At 38.8% G+C, this 22,964-nt stretch overlaps 2 protein-coding genes across 14 annotated transcripts in view; both read left to right on the plus strand.

Moving 5' to 3' along the window:
- Positions 1-34: 34 nt before the first annotated feature.
- MDH1B (malate dehydrogenase 1B) lies at positions 35-8,506 on the plus strand. Of its 3 annotated transcripts, none has more exons than XM_033064402.1 (9): positions 35-110; positions 648-760; positions 1,717-1,851; positions 2,001-2,143; positions 2,812-3,314; positions 4,230-4,371; positions 5,347-5,510; positions 6,611-6,750; positions 7,431-8,506. In XM_033064402.1, exons 1-9 carry the CDS (start codon positions 89-91, stop codon positions 7,485-7,487), a joined length of 1,419 nt encoding a protein of 472 aa, XP_032920293.1. In that variant the 5' UTR covers positions 35-88; the 3' UTR covers positions 7,488-8,506. The 3 variants fall into 3 exon arrangements, with proteins under 3 accessions (XP_032920293.1, XP_032920294.1, XP_032920295.1); XM_033064403.1 differs by having other exon boundaries at positions 1,720-1,851; XM_033064404.1 differs by having other exon boundaries at positions 35-96.
- Positions 8,507-8,608: 102 nt separating this feature from the next.
- Positions 8,609-22,964, plus strand: part of DYTN (dystrotelin) — an 82,953-nt gene continuing 68,597 nt past the window's right edge. For 9 of the 11 annotated variants that reach the window (XR_004418434.2, XM_033064392.2, XM_033064400.2 and 6 more), the window contains exons 1-9: positions 8,609-11,645; positions 13,305-13,352; positions 15,390-15,464; positions 16,405-16,606; positions 19,710-19,795; positions 20,352-20,440; positions 21,118-21,189; positions 21,534-21,697; positions 22,561-22,672. Coding sequence is in view for 10 of the 11 variants with exons in the window: in XM_033064392.2 (XP_032920283.1) it covers positions 11,600-11,645; positions 13,305-13,352; positions 15,390-15,464; positions 16,405-16,606; positions 19,710-19,795; positions 20,352-20,440; positions 21,118-21,189; positions 21,534-21,697; positions 22,561-22,672 (894 nt within the window). In the remaining variant the exon portion in view is untranslated. The other 2 variants (XM_042779435.1, XM_033064401.2) reach the window with 2 other exon arrangements.

Raw genomic sequence — 22,964 nt, forward strand, 5'->3', positions numbered from 1 at the left:
CGGACGGCACCTGCCGAGGGACAAACTACCGCGGCGCGCGGCGCGCTGCTCAGCAACGCCAAAGCGGCCGTGGGAGGGCGGCGCGCGCATGGCCAAGTTCGTGGTGGCGGGTGAGGGGAGACCCGGGACCGGGCGGGGCAGCACCCTGTACCGGGAGCCGGGAGGGATAGCCCGGCAGCAGCACCCTGTACCGGGACCCGGGAGGGACAGCCCGCCAGCAGCACCCTGTACCGGGAGCCGGGAGGGACAGCCCGGCAGCAGCACCCTGTACCGGGAGCCGGGAGGGACAGCCCGGCAGCAGCACCCTGTACCGGGAGCCGGGAGGGACAGCCCGGCAGCAGCACCCTGTACCGGGAGCCGGGCGGGGCAGCTCGCCGTGCTTGCAGCAGTCGCCCCTCTCTGCACGGCGTGCAGCCTCAGCCGGTCCCGGGCAGCGTTCCCCCTCATCCCGTCGGTGGCGTCAGCCTCTCTGCTGCTGTCCTCCCAGGAGTGGCCTCCTCGGCCCCTGGGACGCTGGCTATGGAGTCTGGTTCACCTGCAGAGTTACCCTTTCTTAACTGGCTCGCGTTAAACAGCATTTGGTCTTTTAAGCCCTTAATAATGAATGACAAAATAACCCAATTTTGCTGCTGTTGTTATATTCACAGGTAAGGCAAACTGCCCTTACTATGCCAAGGCTGAACTCCTGGCTGACTATCTCCAGACTAACTTGCCCAACTTCAGGGTTCACAAGATTACTCAGCACCCTGACGAGTGGGAGGTAAGGGATTGTAGGGCGAGTGGCTGGTAGGTGCCCCAGTGCTCTACAAACCAAGAAACGTGCTTACCTGTGGTACGGTTCTTCTCTTCTGTTAATGGTTTGCTATATGGCTAGAGGTGCTGCAGAAGCAGCTTTTGCTATGAGAGTTAGTTAGAGGAAAGGTTACAATGTTTTGAGCAACTGACATCTCTGAGTTTTACCACAGGTGATGGGTGCAAAGTGTGGACCAGCCTAAAGCTGTATTATGTCAAGAAAAAGTTCGAGGTGTTTTTGGTTGGTTGGTTGCTTGCTTGCTTTTCTGGGGTTGTTTTAGTTTGTTTTGGGGTTTTTTTAAGTGTAAATGGCTGCTCAGCCTATAAATCTTTTGCTCACTGTGATTAGATATACCTTCAGAGTTGTTACTTGTCAAGAGCCTTTGTGGCATTCAAGGGCTTTGAATTGCAGTGGAAGTATAAAGTTAAATATCATGTGTTTGTTTAGTGTGTGGATGGGCCTATCTGGGTACTTAGGCTGTAAACATGCTGCCTATAAGGCTTTTAAAAAATGCAGTCTTACTCCATGAGATAGACAGTACTATGGTATTTATTCTCTTGTATATTTTGCTTGACACCTCACCAAATAACTTGAACAGTTAAGTGAAAAGCAATTAACCTCTTCACCTTACTTGCTTTCTGTGGCTGAGTAAGAATCCTCAAATTACTCGCTGCTTCACAACATTGCTGTCTTCTGTACCACTAAGACAACCAAGTGAAATCAGGACCTTGAGGTGAGCTATCCCAGTGTATCGCCATATCTTGCTTTGTGTTACTCCATCATTTTGTACTCACTGGTTCACAAATTCTGAAGCACCTAGTAATTGTATCTTGAGAGGAAATACTAAGAATGCTCTTAGCTGTAATGTTTAAATGTTATCAAATGTGACTTATTAAAACATCTGGTGGGAATGTTTACGTCAGCAGTGGCTTCATGACATTTGTGAAACAAATGGATGGGAGCACCGACAGAGTCCTATCATTTGGAGAGAACTGTTGGACCGTGGAGGGAAGGGTCAGCTTCTGGGAGGACTTAATGATTTTCTGGAATATGCTCAGGTAATAAGCTGCCTTTAATACTATAAACTCATGTTTCACAACATTGTTGTTCCTTTCTCCTCCTTCAAATGTAAAATAAAACTACCCTTAATGTTAACTTGATAAGTTTGGACTGCCGTTTGATTAGAGATCATCCTTTTTGTTCTTAGCAATATTATGGCATCACTTCAATGATGCTGAGTGAGGAAATGTTAGACATTGCTGAGGAGAACCTGCAGGCACATCTTGAAATTGTAAAAGAGGATGAAGAGATTAAAAGTCTTATCAAACCTATGCAGATCTGGATCACCAGGTGAGAGTGAAGAATGTCTGTGAACTTTTACTCTGTTCAGAAGAATATACTTTTTCCTATCAGGTATAACAGGTGTAACAATGTGAAGTTAAGCACAAATCCCTGTAATTTGATGATTTGCCTTGTATTCTGCACCCCTCACTATGGGCAATTAGTATACAACTTAGAAATAATTTATGGTTTTGTTATGTTTTATACCAGTTCAAATGAAGGGTATGAATAGGCATTGTTTAGACCTCAGATCAGTTTAGAGAAAAACAAGTATTTACAAAATAAGCTAGAAATTTTATAGTGCAACTATCTTGCATTAAATGTTGTTGGAAATATTAGAGTAGGTAAAGTCTCCTGCAGGTTTACTTTTAGAAATCCTAGTATTTCTGGTAGTCCTAAGAGAGCACTTCAAAAATTGTGGTTCTGTGAAGACATAAATTTTTAAATTATGGTATTGGCTGAAATGCACAGAATGGAGAAACACCCAAATGAAAGGAGGACCCAACTGTTTTAATTCTTAACCTGTTAAAATGACAAAAAGTTCAGTAAAGGATCCAAGCTAATGGTATCTTTGAATGTAATCAAGTACAAAATAAGCACCTTTGTGTCTATGTAATACTTCCAAACAAGCAGTAGTTCATTGTTAACTGTAACTTTTCTGCATCCTCTCTTATCAGTGCATCAGTTCCAATCTGTTATCATCTGATCCCTCTGTTGGCAAATGGAGAAGTGTTTGGGATAACCACAGAAATCAGTATCCATTTGCTTGACAATGACCTGTTTAAGGAAATTCTTCGCGGTATTGTAATGGAAGCTGAAGACATGGCATTCCCACTTCTCCGCAGTATTTCAGAGCACACAGAATTAGATCAGGCTTTTATTGATGCTGATGTTATCATTGTTCTTGATGATGTCCTCTTAAACCTTGAAGTCCAATCCCTTGAGAGCTACATCAGAGAAGTGAGTGAGATCTGCCAAGTGTATGCTCCCTTGATTGAGAAGAATGCCAAGAGTGAAGTCAAAGTCATTTCATCGGGAAAAACCTTTGCAAACCTTAAGGCAACAATGTTAAGGACATATGGCCCATCCATTAGGCCTGAAAATATCATTGCCATTGCGACATGCTGGGAAAGTGCAGCTAAAGCCATGCTGGCCAGGAAGCTGAATACAAACCCAGCAGGTGAATGTTTATGTAGCATTTTGGGAATTCAGCTCACCTGTGGGAGTGCATATTTCATTTCAGAACACAGTTGATGTGCATGCAGAAATGCACAGCGGTGCACCCACTGAATTTCTTGGCTGTACAGAATGCCAGAAGGTCTTGTGCTTGCTCTGAGATACAGCCCTACCACTCTGATGTGTATTTCATGCTGGAAATACGCTAAGGAAGACAATTGTTTTGGAGATTGGGAACTAGGACTTCAAGATTGCATTTGCACTCTGTAGCGTATTGTTATTTTGGAGCTGTGAATAAACATGACAACATACTGCTGTGCAGATAATGAGAGTAAACCAGAACTGTGTTGTAGTATTATTTTGAGGTTAATGGACTTTCATTTTCAGGTCAATTGTTATAGATTCATTATATTTGCACATTTCTGCACTGCATAGCAAAGGTGTGCTCTGCTCAGTGTCAGGATTCTGTGAGTGTTGCCTAGCTAGAACTGGTCATTGATTACAAGTCTAGATATTTTGGAGCCTAATAAAATAGAAAAGCAAGTTAATAGGCTAAATAGCCTATCAGCAGGTTATTTGAGAAAATCCTTCCGCAGGTAGTTTTTATTTTTTTAATGATTGTTTTTATTGTTTATATAATTATGTTTTTACAGGATGTATGTTTGCAAAATTATTTGTTACTGTTTTAAAACTTAAATATTTACTAGATTTTGACTATTGTTTACGGTAACATGATATAAATTATAGCTCCTTTTTCGCTTGTGATGAGGTTTCATGTTATGGAGAATTTGGTTGCACTTTTCAGATCAAAAATTTCTGCTAGCAAGGCAGGGCACAGATTTGAATAATTAATTTTGAAAAGCATTTCTGAAGCCCATTTTTCTGAAATTATTTGTCTCTTCACTTTCCTTTGTTACAGGAGTAAAAGATGTGATTGTTTGGGGCAATATTACTGGGTCTAACTACATTGATTTGTCACATGCAAAACTTTATGGATATGACTGTGCAATTTGGGGGCCTCCTAATTTTCAGCGTCCTTTGTTGAATATGATTTACGATAGGTACAGTACAGATTTATTTCTTTCAAGTAAAATTAAACAGCTGCTTTTAATCCATGTTTAGCTGAATCGTGTAATAAAACATCAAGAAAGGTTTTTGTTTCCAGGATTTGTCTTTACTGATTGGCACTGTACCTAAAAGAAAACACAAGTTGAGATACTCTATCTGCAAAACAAGTTGGGTGGTTCCTAGTGCTGTGCATAGTTCTGACTCTCCTGCCAACTGTTTTTAAGACTATATTTTTCCTACATTTTAAGTGGGTTTCTCTTATATCATAAGCAGTTTATAAGAAGTAATGGAAGTCCAGGTGGTGACTTAGATGCCTAGTTTACGTGAAGGAACTTTGAAACAGTACTAAACAGATATCTGTACCTGAATTACATGGAATAGGCCTGAGCATACTAATGTTGTCAGTTTCCCAAAACAGATGATTTGTTAATATATGTGAAAAGGATACCCGGCAGCTAGATAGATTCCTGTGGAAAGAACAGTAGCAGAGAAAGTGCAGTGAGAGGGCAGCAGATGTGACATATTCCCAGGCCTGGCTACCTGGAGCTGCCACTCTGGTCTAGAGCTAGCATTTACTAAGAGAGAGCAGACATTCCTATGTTCTAGGCTCGTGTTCAGCCTCACAGAGGCAGACTGGTTCATGGCTGGGTTCTTATGCAAGACAGTAATAAATAAATTACATATAGAGTATTAAATTACATATAAAATATGAATTACAATAATAATAGAGGTTATGACTTGAGTAAATGACCTAATTTCATAGCAAAGTAGGACTTGTTACCATTTAAGCTACTTTTTAGACCTTTTTTTTTCTGTCTGTAAAAATGCCTTCCTTTCAGCAGTGAAGTTTGAGTAAGTTTTGACTATTTCCTTTCCTCAAGTTTAGTTCTTTTTTTTCTCTAGGAAACTACTCTTCCTGCAGTCATCATCGTTTTTCATCCCTTTTTTCTCCATTTTTTTGTTGGTAGCGAATGGATCCATTCGGAATTGCTGTCTGCACAGAGTACCCTGAGTTCCCGGGTGTCGCGTTGTACGGCAGTGTTACCTGCTCATGCGGTAGCCACGGTACTGCGATACTGGTACCATGGCTCTCCTTCTGAGGAGATCATTTCTGTGGGAATACTTAGTGAAGGTAAAGCTATTTTGTTCCATATGTTCTCTTGTAGCTTTGCCCTGCGTATAACAGCTTTCCCCATCTAGAATCAATATTTTTCATTTAATAAAAATTGTAAAACAAATCATGTGAGGCTAAGAGTTTGTTTTATCTTATGATAACTTCCACATCTAACAGAGCTTGTGATAAGCTCACTTTTTACAGGCATCTCTTAGGTTAATATTGTCTTTTTGCAGATGATATCTTAGTCTTTTAGTTTAAATGCTTTTCTGATGTATGTGTTTTGTGCAAGAACTCTTTATAGTTCTTAGATCCTAGGCTATGAAAGTGTGCTCCTCTTGTGTAATTATGTAAACCAATAAATGGAATATTTCACGGCAGCCATTTAACCCTTATGAAGGAAATAATTTTTCCCCTGTAAGATGTACAACTGATAACAGCAATTGTGTTATTACAACACAGGAAAGAAACCTCTTGGAGATGGTCCAGAGGAGAGCCACACAACATGATCACAGGGATGAATGTCTCTCTTATGAAAACAGACTGAGAGAGTTGAGCTTGTTTAGCCTGGAGAAGAAAAGGCTCTGGAGAGACCTTATAGCACCTTCCAGTGCTTAAAAGGTCATGTAAGAAAGATGGGGACAAATGTTTTGCAGGACCTCTTGTAATAGGACAAGGGGTAATGGATTTAAAGTGAAGGAGGATCAATTTAGATTAGATATAATTAAGTTTTTTGCAATGAATGTATGAGGCACTGTAACAGGCTGCCCAGAGAGGTGGGAGATGCCTCAACCCTGGAAACATTCAAGGTCAAGTTGGATGGGGCTCATATATATTTGAAGATGTCCCTGCCCATGGCGGGAGAGTTGAACTAGAGACCTTTAAAGCTCCCTTGCAGCCCAAACCCACCTGAAGCTATGATTCATGCACATCTAACTAAAGTACAAAGTTACAGTAAAAGGGACATTCTTTTTTGAATAGTGGATTGAAAAAGGCAGTCTCCATTTTTAATGAGATCTTACAGCTGGAGACTTTTGCAAGTCTCCAGGACTTAATGTTGCTGGTGAGGATGTAATCAGAAGTAACGTGTTTTGTCATTTTTCCCCTCTCTTCTTCAGGTCAGTTTTGCATTCCTGAAGGAATTACCTGTTGTATGCCTGTGAGGTTCCAGAATGGTAACTGGGAAGTTGTGACAGAAATAGAAATTAATGAAACGACCCAAAAAGTTCTGGAACGGTTGTCCCACGAGTTGGTTCAGGTGAGGGTTTCTTGTGTCTCTTGTATGCCCGTTCTGCCACCTATGGGCACACTGTGATACAGCTTTGAACACTGAGACCTGTAAGTGTTAGATGTACAAACTGCACACGTGCACTTAGGAATGGTAAAGACTGGATATTTATATGTGTAAGGTTGTATTTGTGTATTGAAATGAACAGACAACTGCTCTTCCACCCAAAAACGAGATGATAAAATAAGTTCACGTGTAGAATTTGCACTCCGAAGTCCTGCAGGCTTTGTGCAAAACAGAAATGTTGCCTTTCATTTAATGTTTCTACATTCTATGTCGATTTTGCTTATGTGGTATTCAGAGTATTTCTATGCTAGAAGACAGTACTTTGGCATTTTTATGGCTGTGGACCTGCATGAATGAGGACCAAACCTTACTAGAATTAGGGATTTTTCAGAAAATACTAAATCATTCAGCACTGTTTTCATCATGAATTTGTCACTTAGTGAGACAAAATAATTTGTACTATTGAAATACTAAAAAAGACTGGTCCCAGACTCTACATTCCAGCCTTAATCAGATTTTGTGATCTTCAGTCATACTAGTAATGTGTAAGAATTATTTTGTTTTAACATATTTTAAGTTTGTTTTAGATATTAAAGCAGTTTAAAAGAATGGGTGGTATTAAAAGTGCTTTTTCTTCCATTTAGGAAAAGCTCGTTGCACTAAAGGAAATAAACGAAATGAATCCATATGAAGCAGAATAAAAACTCCACATCTTCTCCCAAGCGTTTCTCTGCTACCATTTCTATTGAATTTGTTTTCAAGTTGTCTGTCTTCATTCATCAAAATAAGAGCAGATGAACACTAAAGCATGTTTTAGTTTTGTTTTTTCACTTTTTCTCTATTTTCAGGTTGTGAAATTCCTGCGCTTTTCCAATGTTCTTACAATTTCTTTCAATTTTTCATTCCTACAGACCTTTTCCCTAGTTTGTTTTCTTTCTCACTTCCTTCAGATTCTTTTCAGTACTTTTATATCAACCCATTCTGTACTAGTGGCTGTTTTCTCCATTAGAGAGAGGCTGAAGAATGGGGAAACTATTCAGAGTTAGATGCCCAGAGCCTCTACTGAGCACAAAGCCTTTTGGTTTTCCATGCCTGTTTCTTGGGAAAGGACTACAGATACAAGAAGATATTCCTGATGAATGCAGAATTTAATTATTTGGCTAATCATCACCTTGTTTAACCCAGACAGGGAATTCCCAATTAGGTAAGAGTGTCCTTCCCTATCTACTCTCTAACAGCATAGCACTGCTGCTCTGTAGAGCTGTCCTGTTCCTCTTGTGTCAGCATTAAATGTTAAACAGAGGCCTTCCCACTGCTAGCAGTGATGTGCTTAGTTGTGGTCTTCTCTTGTGACATCCGTATCAGGTGTTCAACTATTCTCAAAGTGCCCTGCTTTATCTCCTTGCATGTGGAAGTATTTTAGGAGGCTAACAAAAATAGCTCATGTTTTTGCTTATTTTTACAGAATTGGAAACCTTGCCTACTGGGTCACTTTAGCTAGAGTTGTCTGGAAGAGAAAATGCTGGAAATTCCCATATTAAGATAAGGTTTCCATTGCTCAAAAGAGCAAACTAGAAAGACTTAGCATTGCTGTAACTTTTGCAGTATTTTCCTCATTAAAAATACTCCAGGAAATCTCTAGGTGGAAAAATATTTCAAAACCAGTGTGAATGTAACATTTTAAATCTCTAGACCAAAGTAAAATTCCTACTGATTTTAATGAGTCTAGGATTTCATTTGTATCCAACCACTTATTTCTTCAGACCAATAAACTATTGCAAAAACATGGTTTAGTGCCTACAATGTTCATATGAAATTTTGGAGCAGGACTGTCACATACAGTGTAGAAGTTTTATTATTCCAAATATTTTTTTCAGAGGTACTGAAAAACAGTACTTTTGTAATAAAGTATATTCTTAGGCAAAATTGATTTTTAACACAAAAATATGTTTATACATCTCCTTAGTGAGAAGTTCATCTTTGTTTCCATGTTTTTCTTATTTACTTCATGAGTTTCAAGAGAATACTCATGTGTTTTAAGTCAACATAATTAATTTCTTGTTTAAACAGAATTGTTGAGGAGCCAATTTTACTTGCCTCTTTGGTGTCTTAAATGATGGAGACTGTGTTAATGAAATGTTACTATACTTGCTAATTTTTTATCAGATATGTTTAAAACAAAATAGAAATCTTCCTGTTCTTTGAATCAGTTACATATAGTTGCAATAAATTCATTATTTCTGTTCAAATGAAGGTTCAAGCTCTGAATAGGGGTAGACTTCTTACATGAGGAAACCAAGAAAAGTTACTGGCTGATTAGGACAGGACTAGGAGGGATGTGTCACTGGTCTTAGAAAGAGGAGCTCAGCAAGCTGGGATATCACAAGGGATCTGGAAGAATGTGGGGTTCTATGTAAAGTGTAGGGGAGAAGCAACATTTAGAGGAACTGAGATATTATGATAAGTATCTTCATGGAAGAGTTCACATTGAAGTTGTAGAGGTAAGTGTTGTAAAAAGTCTTGAAGAGAGGGGTTAGGAACCATTCCTTTAATGAGGAAGTGGTCTCCAGGGAGTTTGTTTCCAGTAGTGTATGCACACAAGATTGGCTGAGTTTCTGGGGAGCATCTGCAGGCAAATGTCTCAGGAGAAAATAGTGGAGGGGGATGCTACCAGTAGTCTCTACAAACTACCTGTTTTTTCTGTAATTCCTTCTCCAAGATACAAAAGTTAGCTTCTCTAATGTGTATTTACATTTAGGCTTTTTCTCTATGAATAGGCTTTAGCAATCTTACTCTTTGAATTCTTTTATTCTGCCTGGAGATAGTTCAAACAAACTGCAGTTCAAGCACCAACACTGCCCAGCTTTTAATGAGAGGGAAAATAATTCTTCCTGCAATATATAAGCGGGTTATCTGATTTCTGAGTCACCAGCTGAAAACCTCTCTTCTCAGAGGATTGGAGCAGAAAGAAAAAGCTGTTTGGGATATCTTGTGTATCCTAAATTGTGCTAACTGGATTTGTCTAGTGATCTGCAGGAAAATTCAGGTCTTTCCACATGTAAGCATAAGTGAATGGAAAACCTTCTTTTCCTAACTTTTGTTTAGGAGAAAAAGAAAGAAAAAAGATTGGAAAGCTAAAATATGGTAGCATATTCAAAGTTGGTTGCAGTTGTAAAACAGCAATTGACTTAGTCATCAGTAAGTTTGGGTATTTTATAAGTAATAAGCAATTTCTGGGGCACATTTTTTTACAAGTCTCTAAGTCATGTTATATGTACGGGATATTCACAGTATTGATGACTCCTACTACCTGGGTGTTATGGCAACTGTTGAAAAATGTATGGAAAAGGGCTTTAAATTGTATGTGTCTTGCAAATGTTATATGCAGATTCCTCATAAACCCTATCACCTGGATGTACTGAAGAGCTTTGTGGTTGGTCTCAGCAATTTTCATGCTAGGACATTACCACTAGGGCTTACTATTTTTCTTCTTTGTATAGTTGCCCCAACTCTTTGTTCCAGCACACTGAGCTTTCTGCATTACTGTATCAGCTTCTACCTCATTTTCAGTCTCTATAGCAACAGTTTCTCAGCAACTGGGAGATGCTTAGTAAAGACCTCTCAATTTAGAAATATTGCACTCCAACCATTTAAAAAAAAAAAGCTTTGAAAAAAAGATCAAAGAAGTTTTATCTTTAATAATTCAGGATATTTATTACTAATTAATTAGTGTTCTCTGTTTTGACTGCTTAGACAATTACCTGATACTTTGATCTGGGCCTTTGCTAGGCATTTGTTGTGAGCAGCTTTAACTTAAAAGCAAAACCTTTAGAACTGTGTCTTGAAGTCAACTTTTAAGTGCTGTAAAACTACTGGACTTCTCTGGCTGTGTCATCTGACTTCTGGACCTTTAGTAAGTAATGAGAGGAAGGTAAGCACAGCTACTATATTTAAGAGGAAGCAATTATTTTGGCCTTTGAACAAAACATAGAATGTTTTCACCCTTCATAGGAAACAAAAGTAATTGTAGGTTCTTTTATGCATATTTAAGATGTTGATCATATGTTGTCTGATTTCAAAAGAAGAAAAGTCTCTGTGATCAAGTCAGTTGATCTGCTGGGAGGTTTCTGCCTTACCTTGCGTGGCTTGTATTTCTCTGTACTTTAATTATGTAACATGCTTCAAAGTGCATTTTATTTGCTAAAGTACATATTCTGAGAACCTGTAAGGCAAACAAAGTACATATAAATAATCAAGTATTTTCTTTCACATCCCACTAAGAGTCAAGAAAAACGTTATCCTTCTTCTGCACGTAAGAGTTTTCATGTTAATGGGACCAGGGTTGTTAACTATAACAATTTATTTCCTGAACATTTGTACATAATTTAATTTTTTTTCTTTGTTTCCTTAAGTGTTTTTCACTATTAAAGCACACAAGTGACTGAAATATAACACACGGGCTGATAGAGTGTATCAGTGGGCAAAGTTACTTCAGTTTTCTTGGGCAGCAGATGCTGCTTTTGCTTTCATATTGTGTTCATGTGCTAACATTAAAGTAGATTCTGTTCGTTTCACGCAGGCACTCCTACTGCAGTCAAGATCTGGACTGCCCACAAAGTTTTGTATATGAAAATGTGGACTGTACATACATTAATAATGCCTTCTGTAAATTTTTGGAGGGAGGGTTCATAGATATGATGCTATACAATGTTGGCCAGTTTGCTAAAACACATGAACACATGATTAACTTTGAGACCATGAATACCCTAGTACTAGACTATGGAGTCTTTTTTTTCCCATACGGGTAATTTAAATGTTAGACATTGTGCTGTACCGGATAGAGATCTGGTCATCTCATGGTAAGTATCAACACTCATAGATTATGCATGCTGTATAACTCAGTAAGCCAGTGGATCTGTTCTTATTTGAGTGAGCAAATTCTAATGAGTTCTAATTTAAGTGAGTTTAACCTGGATATTTTTACATTCATCCCATTAACTTTCTTTACTTTATGTACCTCTGGTGTGAGAAAATAAAGGAGGCAATCTGTGTGTTTGTAAGTCTACCTTTTAGATTGCTACATGCAGCTTTTACCAAACACTTATGTTTAATTCATTGCTCTGTGTCTTCTGATTTCATTGATTTCCATACATGAACTTTTCTGTCAAGCTATGCAGAGGCTCCTACTACTGCAGCTATTTTAGGAACGGTTGTATCATATCTGCATAGATATTGCATGTGAATATATATCCATAGGCAAACTTATGAGGCTGTGTAAATTCTGGGCAGAACTGTAGTTTTGTAGAACCCTTAGTAAGAAAGAAAATAGAATAGTGGAAAAGAAACATAGTGGTATTTACTTCAAATAAGGACTACAGTAAAAACTGTGGCATTATAGGCTTGAATGAAAAAGACTATTAAAGTAAATCTGTATCATAATGTTTTAAGTATTTAAATTTAGATTATGACTGAAATTTAGGGACTGAAACACAAACTTGCAGCTTTCACCAATTAAAATTGTGAGAAGCATATTAATATTCAATATTAAATATATTAAGGCTCAATAATTTTTGATTATTGAATATTTATGCTTTATAATTGGACTGTATTCTATCATGTTTATGACAAATTATCAATGATTCTCACTGAAAAAAATGTAAGAAGTGAACATTTGTTTAAGTTCAGATTTAACACCAAATTTATTAAGTTTTAGATAATTTCCAACTATCTAATTTTTATGTATTTTAGCAAACTTTCCCTTTGTTCTGCACAATAAGCCACATAGATGGCCTTTGGAACCTTGTGTGACTTAGATCCATTATTAGTGTTTTGCAACTGCAGTGTTAGCTGAAAGATAGTTACTACAGTTAATTCATTTTTTTATTTATGTAATTGGAAATATAATGTAGTCTAGAGCATTAGTGAAATAAGTCCTGAGGGGAGATATTTGGTTTCCATTATTACAGGGACATAGCTACTTTTGCTTTCACAGTTGTTGAAAGAAGTAGATTCATGATTAAGCTTTCTTTTCCCTTTCCATATCAGCTCAATAAGAAATTATGCCAGCTCAGCCTAAAACTTCAGTTCTGCTTGAAAATTTTAGAAAATACTTTTGCGTAATTGCAATCAATGAATCTTGGGAAGAGTCTGATGTAGATTTGCCCTTTATGACCTGAAATTGTACGCTATGGACTGTGTAGTAATTCTGCATGTAAACACTGGGCAAACACAACAAAGATCTCATTTCCTGTACTTAAAACTGTTTGGAGGACTGGTTTTGCGCAGCTACAATTTTGCAGTTACTTGAATTACTCCTGTTTTATGCTGAGCAGAGAGTTTGCGATTTGCTGGATTTCTTTGCATGTGGCAATAAAACTATTTTGTTTAATGTAATTCTGTTTAATTTAATTTCTGAAATGCGTCCAGTGAATTGTTCAGAGTAAAAAGTTTAATTTGAATAGTTCGATATGTTTCTGTCTAGAATACGTGGTTTTACACTTTGGTTTGTTTTGTTATAGAATGCCTAATGCCATCTGCTAAATTTCAAATGGATCCAGACTTGCAGGGTAAGGATTTTTCTTATTTTTTCCCAACTTTTCTCAAAAGGCATTTTGGTGTCTTTTTGAACAGAAACTACTGAATTTTAATGAAATCATGCCACCTTGAGAATCTCTGTGCTGTAGCACTTAAATGACAAATTACACAGCTGTGATTTCCTACCTTTATTGTTGGATCTGTCCTGGCACCTTCCTTCTATTATCACATCGTCTTGTGGAATGGTCAGGCACACAGGGCCATGATCTCTAATTTATAGTAAATGCTAAGGTTTTTTTCCATACTTTGGAATAGGCGTGAAGGATTGCCATACGCTCCCTTTTTGAGTGCAAAATCTCAGTGTACTCCTCATCTCCCACAGAACAAATACCTCAAAATGCAGAATAGCAAGTAACCAACTGAAGATGTCAGGAATCAGCACACTTCTACGTGTGTAGGAGCTCCTTTGTCAGCTTCTCAACAAAGTGAGGGGAAATTTGGCTCACAGCAGAATGATTACATGTTGGTTTTCTGTCCAGAGGGGAAGTTCCCTTCCTATGAGAAATAAAAGATTTTAATATCCCTAAATAGCCTCTCATCAATAATAATTCTAGAATGCTTTGCTATTTTACTTATGTGTCCTCACAATTTAATTCTGGAACTGTGCTTGACAGGCACAGAATGCCCTACTTCAAGGCCACATTTTGTCTGTAAGGGTGGACTTGAATTAAGTAGCAGATGGTACTGAAACAGATTCCCTTCACTTCGAAAATCTTATTAATGGAAGGTGTTTGAGTTGAATCGTGTGTATATTTCTAGCATTTGTATTTGAAAATAAGCATTTGCAACTTAATCCATAGCCTATTGAAAACTGTGGGAGTTGTTCTGTTGCTTTCAAAAGGGCTTTGGAAAGTTTATTGAGGAAAAAGAACTGATGATGTGTGGAAGTCAGAACTCATTTTTCACGTTGTATCACATGCTACACTACATCTCCAAATAATATCACAAAACATAGTATGACAAGAGCAGGACTAAACAGATGGTATAGCAGCTATCGGCATCTTTCTATAGCTTAGACAGCATCTGGGAACCAGCAGAGCCCATAATTTGCTGACTATTAATATTAATCTACTTCTTGGAAATCATTGCACACAGATTGGCTGCTTTCCAGGCTGAACAGGTGAAGTATTTTGTGAGTTATTTCTACTCATTTATTCATATTTATTGCTTATCTTTAACCTTAATCAACTGTGTGTAACTCTTCCTCTATGAAGTACAGGGAGAAAAGAGTCTCTGAGGACAAGGATAACTGATAAATCTCTTTCTAGTTTCTGAAGTTTAGTGAACAAGCCTTGCGTTTTGGTCTTGAAGTTCTAGGTATGCGTGTAAAGTATCAAGTGTAGGTCATGGTCAGCATTTCTTGCTTTCCACTCAGAAAAACATTCTTTCACATCCTTTAGTGATGTGAAAGAAATAAACTGAAATCATGGAAGGATATGGGATTTAGTCAAGCAGATTGAGTGGGTTTGTTAAATTGAGATGTCAAAAGTAATTTGCTCTGGTAAATGGCTTGTCTTCTTCTGCAAGAGTCCCACATGTTGATCTTGACAGATTTGTGTAGTGCTTGAAACAATATGCATCCAAAACAATAACTGCTGTGCAAACTGACAACCTGTTTCTTGTAGAAGAGCATCTCTGATCGAAAAACCTATTTGCAAACCTATTTGCCTGAAGAAATATTATTTCATTATGATCTTGGCTAAAAGTATGTACAGTGCATAATTGTCATAGCCCTTGTTCTGATCTATGAATAAACTTAATTCCCAAAGATGTAGATGTGCTCTCTGTTAAGTTCTATTTTTACAAGAGATTGTGTCACTGTTTACAAGGACTGTTCACCCCAAAAAAAGTTATTTGAAGAAAAAGAGAATGTTTTCTTTTTGTTTTTGTTCCCCCCCGCCAAATTTTCCTTAAGAGTGTCAACCAACTTGAAACTTCGAATTTGTTTTGATTTTAGTTAGTTTTGAATGAACCACTCTATTGTAATAAGTGTTTGTTTTCTTTCACAGAAGCCTTCGGTGATGTTCAGAGCTCCGTATACAGAACAGCCCTAAAACTACGCTCAGTACAAAGTCTTTGCCAGTGTTAGTAGCCAAAGAGAATCCTGTGCTTTTACAAGGGAGGAGAATCTGTATAAAATTTGCATTGCTGTCACCATGAGTTATTATGCTACTTTGCCCTCCCATTTTCCACCTTAGAGTTTCAGAATGGATTGTGAACACTTAAAATCTAGGTAGTGCTTCATATACATATTGATATTTTTTCTTTTGAATGTCAAGGGAAATACATTAGTGAAATTCTAAAATTATGTGAGGATTAAATTATTTTTACAATTTGCAACACTGCTATGTAGACACCACTGACAATTATTAATATATATCTGTATTATTATGCTTATGAAAAGTGAAATTCTAATATGTTTCTTAGGAGCTGATTTATTGGAAATAATCATGGTTTATTGAAAATGCATTGACTGGACTATAAGAATTAATGAGCGCAAAATGAAATGTGATAGACCAGAAAACCCCTGGTTAGTGTTCATTCTCCCTGTTTTGAAGTGAGGGAGAAATTAATGCAAGCAGAGAATTGTGCAAAGTCCTGGTCACCTAGCTCACTTTGAAATTACTGGATGTCAATTCCATATTTAGCTAAATTTAATGGAAATTTTGAATTTTCCATTTGAAACAGACTGTTGCTGAAAATGTTCGATATTTCAAGTGAGGTCTTCAGGGTAGCACAGAGAAGCTGACTGGTTTGTTGGCCTTGGATATATTTCCTTCATTTGGGGATGCTCTTCTATGAATATATTCAGTCTGGTCTCAACTCTGATATAGTTTATCTGCCTGATGCTCTGTGTCAATGTGATAGTACCAATTCACACAGGTACTGTTTTTATGTGGTGTACTGGTTTAGGCTTCATTTTACAGATTGTCTTAGCTAAGCATTTCTGATAAAAGAACAGTCATACTTCCATTCATGAAAAGGCAAGGATCCTCATTAATTTCTTCCTTAATTTTCCAACAGTGGATTTGATTGACGTTTCTCTGATTCAGCACATCCTATCAAGTGAGCAAAGTCAGAGGGAGGAGCAGATTTCTCTGAACATGCAGCAAATCTCTAGAATGCTGATGAAACTGTTCCAAAGAGCAAGATTAGAAAACCCAGGCCAGGTAGATCCAAGAGCTGCTGAATTTACATTGAGCCTTCTGGTTGCCATGTATGACAGGTGAGAAGAATAAATGTACATCCATTGTGAAGTACCACAGAGTGAAAGAATGTTTTTTTGGACAGAACCTTAAAGATCATATAGCTCTCACCCCAAGTACTGCTGAACTAAGTCTGTTTCTACCACTCTCACACCATTTCTGTGTGAAACTCTCCCATTTTGATTGGCTTTGCTTGGTATAAAAACTAAGAGTAGTTCAGCTGTAGGAATATGAGACACAAAGCTGCGTCAGAAAAACAGTGGTAAAATGTTCCCAAAACTATCTGGACATCCAGACTTTTGCCAGTCCATGCTGACTTTTTCTCTGAACAACTTTACAGAGTAGCTCTTCTTCTGACTTCCAAGATATTTTGATACACTCCTAAAAAAGAATCCATATTTGCCTCTGGAGAATAGTACCCATGCACAAGTCAGGAATTTACTAGTCACTTTTTGTTATTCATTTTTCTCAAGCTTGAAAAGTTCATCTACCAATTATGAAACAAAATTGACATCTCATAACTAAGCAGAGCAGATTGGTGAATAGCAAAATTTCTGAAAGTGATAAGGCAACAGCTCACAGAGTGTATTTTTCTTATGTATTGTTTGTGAACACAGTTACAGTAATTTCACGAATACAAGCCGCACCAATTTGACCAAAATTTTGGTGGAAACCCGCAAGTGCGGCTAATATTCCGGGGCGGCTAATACATTAACAAAATTCTAAAAGCTGCCAACATGGAAGTGAGAGCCCGCGGCAGCCCCAAGCCAAGCTGGAGCCCGGCCGGCCCCGGCTGAGGTGGGAAAGCCTGGCAGAGGCGGGGCCAGCAGTGTGGGGGGCGGGCGGCAGAGCCTGAGCCAGCAGGGCGGGGGAGCCCGGGAGAACTGGGGCTAGCAGTGCAGGGGAGCATGGCAGAAGCAGGAAGGCCGGCGGGTGGGGCTGCCTGGCAGCGGGGGAAGCCCAGCAGAATCGGGGCCAGCAGCGTGGGGGAGCCCGGCGGTGCGGGGGCCTGCAGTGCCGGTCAGGGCGAGGAAACGCGGCGGCGGTGCAGACGGGAGGGGACGGCCGGCGAGCCTGGTGGCGGCGGTGGCAGCCCTGCCGGCGGCGCGAGCGAAAGCGGCGCTCGCGAAAGCGGCGCGGGGTGAGCGCGGCGTGGGGCGAGCGCGCCGCGGCGCTCGCGAAAGCGGCGCGGGGCGAGCGCGGCGCGGGGCGAGCGAAAGCGGCGCGGGGCGAGCGCGGGGTGAGCGGCGAGCCCGGCGGCGGCGGCGGTGGCAGCCCGCCGGCCGGGCGAGCGAACGCGGCAGCGGGGCGGTGCTGACGGGAGAGGGGGGCCAGCGAGCCCGACGGCGGCGGCGGCAGCAGCACCACCCGGCCAGCCCCGCCGAGCCGTGGCGCTGAGCTGGGCCACCCGGCCCCGTCGGCAACCATGAGCGGGCCGAGCCTGCCTGGCCCCGCCCCGAGCCAGTAAAGCCCGCTATGCCGCGATCCTGTTACTAATTGGCCAATTTGTGAAAGCTGCGCACGGATTCTCGCGACGAACAAAAGTGCGGCTAATATTCGGGGTGCGGCTTATCTATTGACAAAGACAGCAACATTGTCGAGGCACCGGGGGTGCGGCTTATAATCCGTGTGGCTTGTATTCGTGAAACTACTGTAATTCACTATAGGCAGGATTGGTTTGCGATTGTATCAGATGTAAAAGACAAAGACTAAGTTAATTGTACAAGTTATTTACCACAAGTGAAATTTTTCCCTTCTACATCACAGCAAAGATTTTATGGGAAGTAAATGAGATATAAATGGTCTGTAGGATTTTTTCTAGAACCATTATTCATTACTCTTATGATCACTACTTCTTAAGGTCCCATTTTATCAATTTTTTTTGTAAAAAATCAGTTAAGGGTAAGAATAAATGTTGTATTAAGAAACAAAGCTAGAAACATCCAAGAGAAATATTTTTTAATTTGTGTGCATTGTAGGGAAATTATTTTGAAGAATCTTCTTAACAGGACTATCTTGGTCTTTTAGTCAGCTTTCTTAGGACTATGTAGTTTTCTTTTTCCTGTTATTTATTTTTTAAAAAAATATTTTCACAAGTTTCTTGACATGCATAGAAGATAGAAAAAGCTCCTTATAATTTTCTAATCATGTTTTCTCTGTAGGGTGCTATTCCCCACTATTAACACTGGAAAGTATTTCATAGGAGGAGCACATAGGAATTTTCCATGTTTGTGTGGTAGTTTACTTCATAAGCTTACATAAACATCTTAAAGGAGTTTGATTGTGTACTTTTGCTTTAGTCTTGGAGTTTTTTCTTTAAAATTTCTGGAAAAACAACAATTTCCTATGCAGGTCATACTTCAGAGACTATATTGCAGCTTTACACAGTGTGGGTTTATCTAAAGATTCTTGAAGACAATTTTATGTAATGATATTGAAGCTTTGCAGAAGTTATATCTTAAATATAGATTTCCATGATTTCCCAATTTGTGTATAGATTTCCAGGATTTCCTGATTCTGATTGATGTATGCATTGTCCTCACAAAAGAAATCAGTGTCTTTCATTAGGTGCCTATGTCACAAAATTGGTTTCTAAATTAATCCACATTATTTATTACCTAGCGATCAAAACCAAATGTCCTGCTCCTGCATATATCCTTTTGATTAAATTGGGTTTCAGTGAAATTAAATGCAATCAGCCCAAGAGAAACTCAGTGCAGATCTGAGGCCATAGTGGAGCTGCCTGATGATGTATGCAAAACTCAGATTGTATCCGTTATTCACTACTGTATTTGGAAAGGCTTTCCACAAAAAAAAAGAGCAGCACTTTTTTAGGACATATATTGTAAATATAAAATTACATTTTACTTAGAATGTGAGGTCTTTGAAGGAGATGTTGTCTTTTTGTTTTATGATTGCATGTTGTCTTGGAACAGTTAACTCTGCAGTTATGTCCAATGACAAAGGGTTCTAGACATAACATCACTGAAATGTTACTTTGGTTACATTTTTACCTATAAAAGGACACTTGTTTTGAAGTTTTCTTCCTAGTAGTAGTCTGTTATTTAGAAGTTTGTCTTTATATTCTCAGTTAATGTAGTGCAATTTATTTAATTTTCCTAGATCTGGAACAGGGTATGTCAAAACTAGATCTGCTGCAGCTGCCTTAATTTCCCTCTCAGGAGACACTCTATTGGCTAAATACAGAGGTGGGAAATGTATGATTTTATACACTGCTTGAAATACTGAACATTGAGGAGTATTTCCATTGTACCTTTTGTATTTTAATAGAAAATTCAGCTCTGTCATGAAAAATAAAATATGATGACTGCTTAGCAGTAGACAAAGGCTAATGCAAAATAATGGTTTTCAATCAATAGCTGTAGCCATCTTTGCGATAAAGAGCCTCAGAAGAGGTAAAGTTTAAGTAGAGCTTCTGTTGGCCTAGCAGAAAAGAACAGAAACCCCATGGTTTTAAATTAGTAATTCGCAATTTAAATAGAAAACTTCTTGTATAAACATATTTAAATATTTTTCCTAATGTAAGAATGAGTTCATTGCTCTCTTCCTTACTTTCCTTCTCTTTCCCTCACTGTAGGGAGAAGTATGGTCACAGCAGTCACTGAGAGCCTGTTAGGTACATAATAGAGTGAAACTTTCTTGAGGAATTTATTTGTTAGACTGCAATTACCATAGCAGCTTGAAGATAGCTTGAAGACAGTTCAGGATCTGCCAGGATTCCAGGTTGTTTTTCCTTGTTTTCAGCTTTCTTCCACTTTTATGCTGTCCCTGATGGGAAGGAGACTTTGATTACCCGTAGTGCCCTAAGAAGCCTGCTAACAGACTTAAATCAGGTAATGTCACTGCAGTGCTCTTACACAACAGATTTTGTAGGAGTGTACTAACCTAGGAGGCTTTTTCCTCATGTTTGATACCTGTTATGTTTGATTACCTTAATGGACTGAAGTTGATAGGACACTGTGGACATAGGAAGCTATCATGTAAGGAAGGTAAAAATAATCAAATTCTGTCCCTTTTCTCAAAATAATCACTTGTATTAGTGAATGCCTTTGTGTGTTCATGTTGCCTGAGCTTACAGGTCCTGTAATTTTATTCCTGTAAAACTATTCCTAAAGCAACTGTAAACTTCAGATGTCTACACTCACTAGAGTAGCTTGCAGTTGCTGCAAGTTGCCTTAGCACACAGGTATTTCCGGCTGATCTGGTGCTGAAAGTGAGATCTGAAAATGACCTCTGAGATTTAAACTCAGTGCACTTCAGTACTATAGTGTGGAAACAAAGTATGTTGATCAATTACAGTGAGTGAATTGGAAACAAATCATTCTGACACACCCTAAACTGTGAAACTGCATACTGATGGTATGAATATGAACGGTTTTCTTCAGAACAGTGTGTAAAATGGCATTGCTATAGATACTTCACCATCTGTGTGCTGTCACCATTGCAGCAGAGCATGATGGGAACATCTGTTTTTTATTGAGGTGTTTCTGAGCCTTTCTTCTTGATGTAGATCCCAGCCATTGTGGGAGAAGGCTGCACTCTGTCTTGTATGGAAATTGCAATTCATGACTGTTTCCATGGGGTGAGTGAAATTCTGATATCCTGGGAAATTATTCTGAATGTTGCTGATTGATTAAAACTTCAAATGTATCACCACATAACATCCCAAAGTATCTACTTTTAAGAAGCAGGGCTGATCATCAGTCTCACAGTATGGGAGGATTTGTATCTAAAGAAAAGATTCTCAGTAAGATACTGCTGAGGACCCCTGCATTTGTTACAAGACCTTTGGAACCCAGTAACATTTTACATGAATGGAAAATTTATGCTAGAAAAATCCAGTATCAGAGCATTCATTAGAGATTGTAGATGAACCACTACTTTTTTTTCAAGCGAATTTATGAACTTGAGACATGTTTTTTCTAGGTTCTGAATGCAGCTATTGTTGAAGAAAAATTCCTGTCTTGGCTGAGATCAGAGCCTGCTGTTCTCCTGTGGCTTCCTACATGTTACAGATTATCAGCTACAGAAATGGTTTCTCACCAAGCTAAATGCAGAGTCTGCAAAGTTTTCCCCATTACAGGCATCAGGTGTGTCAGGGGTCTTTAGCATCCACGTACTTAGCTCTTACCATTGTTTGCATACCTTACAGGCTGTAACTGATGTACTAAGTAACAAACTTTCAGTGTAATCTGATTTAACTAGGGAAAAGAGGGATAGAGAAAACTCCTGCAGTCTAATGCTCAAGCCTTCATTCTACCTCTTTTTAGCTCACTAGCACAGACATGACTATGAAAACTTGCCCAAGGTAAACTGGCAGTCCAAAGGTAAAGCAAATTAAACCTGTGTATCTCATTTCTTAGTTATTTTTCCTGTAACCAATTGCATTAACTGTCTCGTTAAATTTTCTATCTTAGCATCTTGGTCATCTAAGTAATGGTATAAAATGGCATAGTGGTATAAAAAGAACACTATCCATTACCTTCTGACCAGAATGCTCAGAAAAGCATTTTACTTTTACTGTATTCTCACTAATTGTAAACTTGCAGGTTTAGTTTCTTGCATTTTTAGTTTTTTGTTTAGGAATCCTATGTCAATATTACAGTTCCAAGGGAGCAGCAAATAGAAGTAAGCTGGTGCATAAGAAGCATATGAAGTTGTAACTGCATTCTGAAAAACAGGAAATGGTGCTAGAACAATGGTTCCTTCCATGGACTGCATTTCAATGCAGCAAATTTATAAGACCAAAACCACTGGTGGGTTCAGAGAAAAGTTCACAATCGATTGGACAAAATAATTTGAATTCAGAAAATGTTGAGGAAAGTCATTACTCTAACAAAGATGTTTCTTTGCATTTCAGAGCCCAGGGATCTGGGTTTTCAGTAATCAAGCTTATTTACACCAAATTCTTACTTGTGGGGAGGTAAATGAATCCTTTTGTTTTCCCTCTCAGGTATCGCTGTTTGAAGTGCCTCAATTTTGACCTTTGCCAAGCCTGCTTTTTCACTGGCTGTCTCTGCAAACCACATAAAAGATCACATCCTGTTGTGGAACACTGTGTGCAGGTAGAGTCCTAATGTACTGATTCATTTGCCTGTTCAGGTTCTTCATGTAGGCAAGTAGGCAGTAGATTTTTCAACTACATTGGATTATAAAGTTATGTCTCTATTAGCTATCACAGCCATGGCATAGTAGCATTATTAGTCTGGGAACAGAGAGAGACAGGAAAAGCTCAAAAGCAGGCTTCTAACTTTAGAATAAGTGTTTTGTTCTGAAGTAACTGAATACAGCTATGAAATATACCAAGTGCAAGTCTTCTTAAGGAGTTTTATGGCAAGTTTTCTGTTAGCAGATAAT

This window comes from Catharus ustulatus, chromosome 7 (assembly GCF_009819885.2).
Source record: "Catharus ustulatus isolate bCatUst1 chromosome 7, bCatUst1.pri.v2, whole genome shotgun sequence".
NCBI classification, from domain to species: Eukaryota; Metazoa; Chordata; class Aves; order Passeriformes; family Turdidae; genus Catharus; species Catharus ustulatus.

What these genes read in the sequence shown, in the direction of transcription:
- MDH1B (XM_033064402.1), top strand. Translation starts at nt 89, where the DNA reads ATGGCCAAGTTCGTGGTGGCGG. An exon ending in GGCCAAGTTCGTGGTGGCGG is followed by an intron (nt 111 to 647) that starts GTGAGGGGAGAC and finishes TTATATTCACAG; the next exon opens with GTAAGGCAAACTGCCCTTAC. An exon ending in TTGAATATGATTTACGATAG is followed by an intron (nt 4,372 to 5,346) that starts GTACAGTACAGA and finishes TTTTGTTGGTAG; the next exon opens with CGAATGGATCCATTCGGAAT.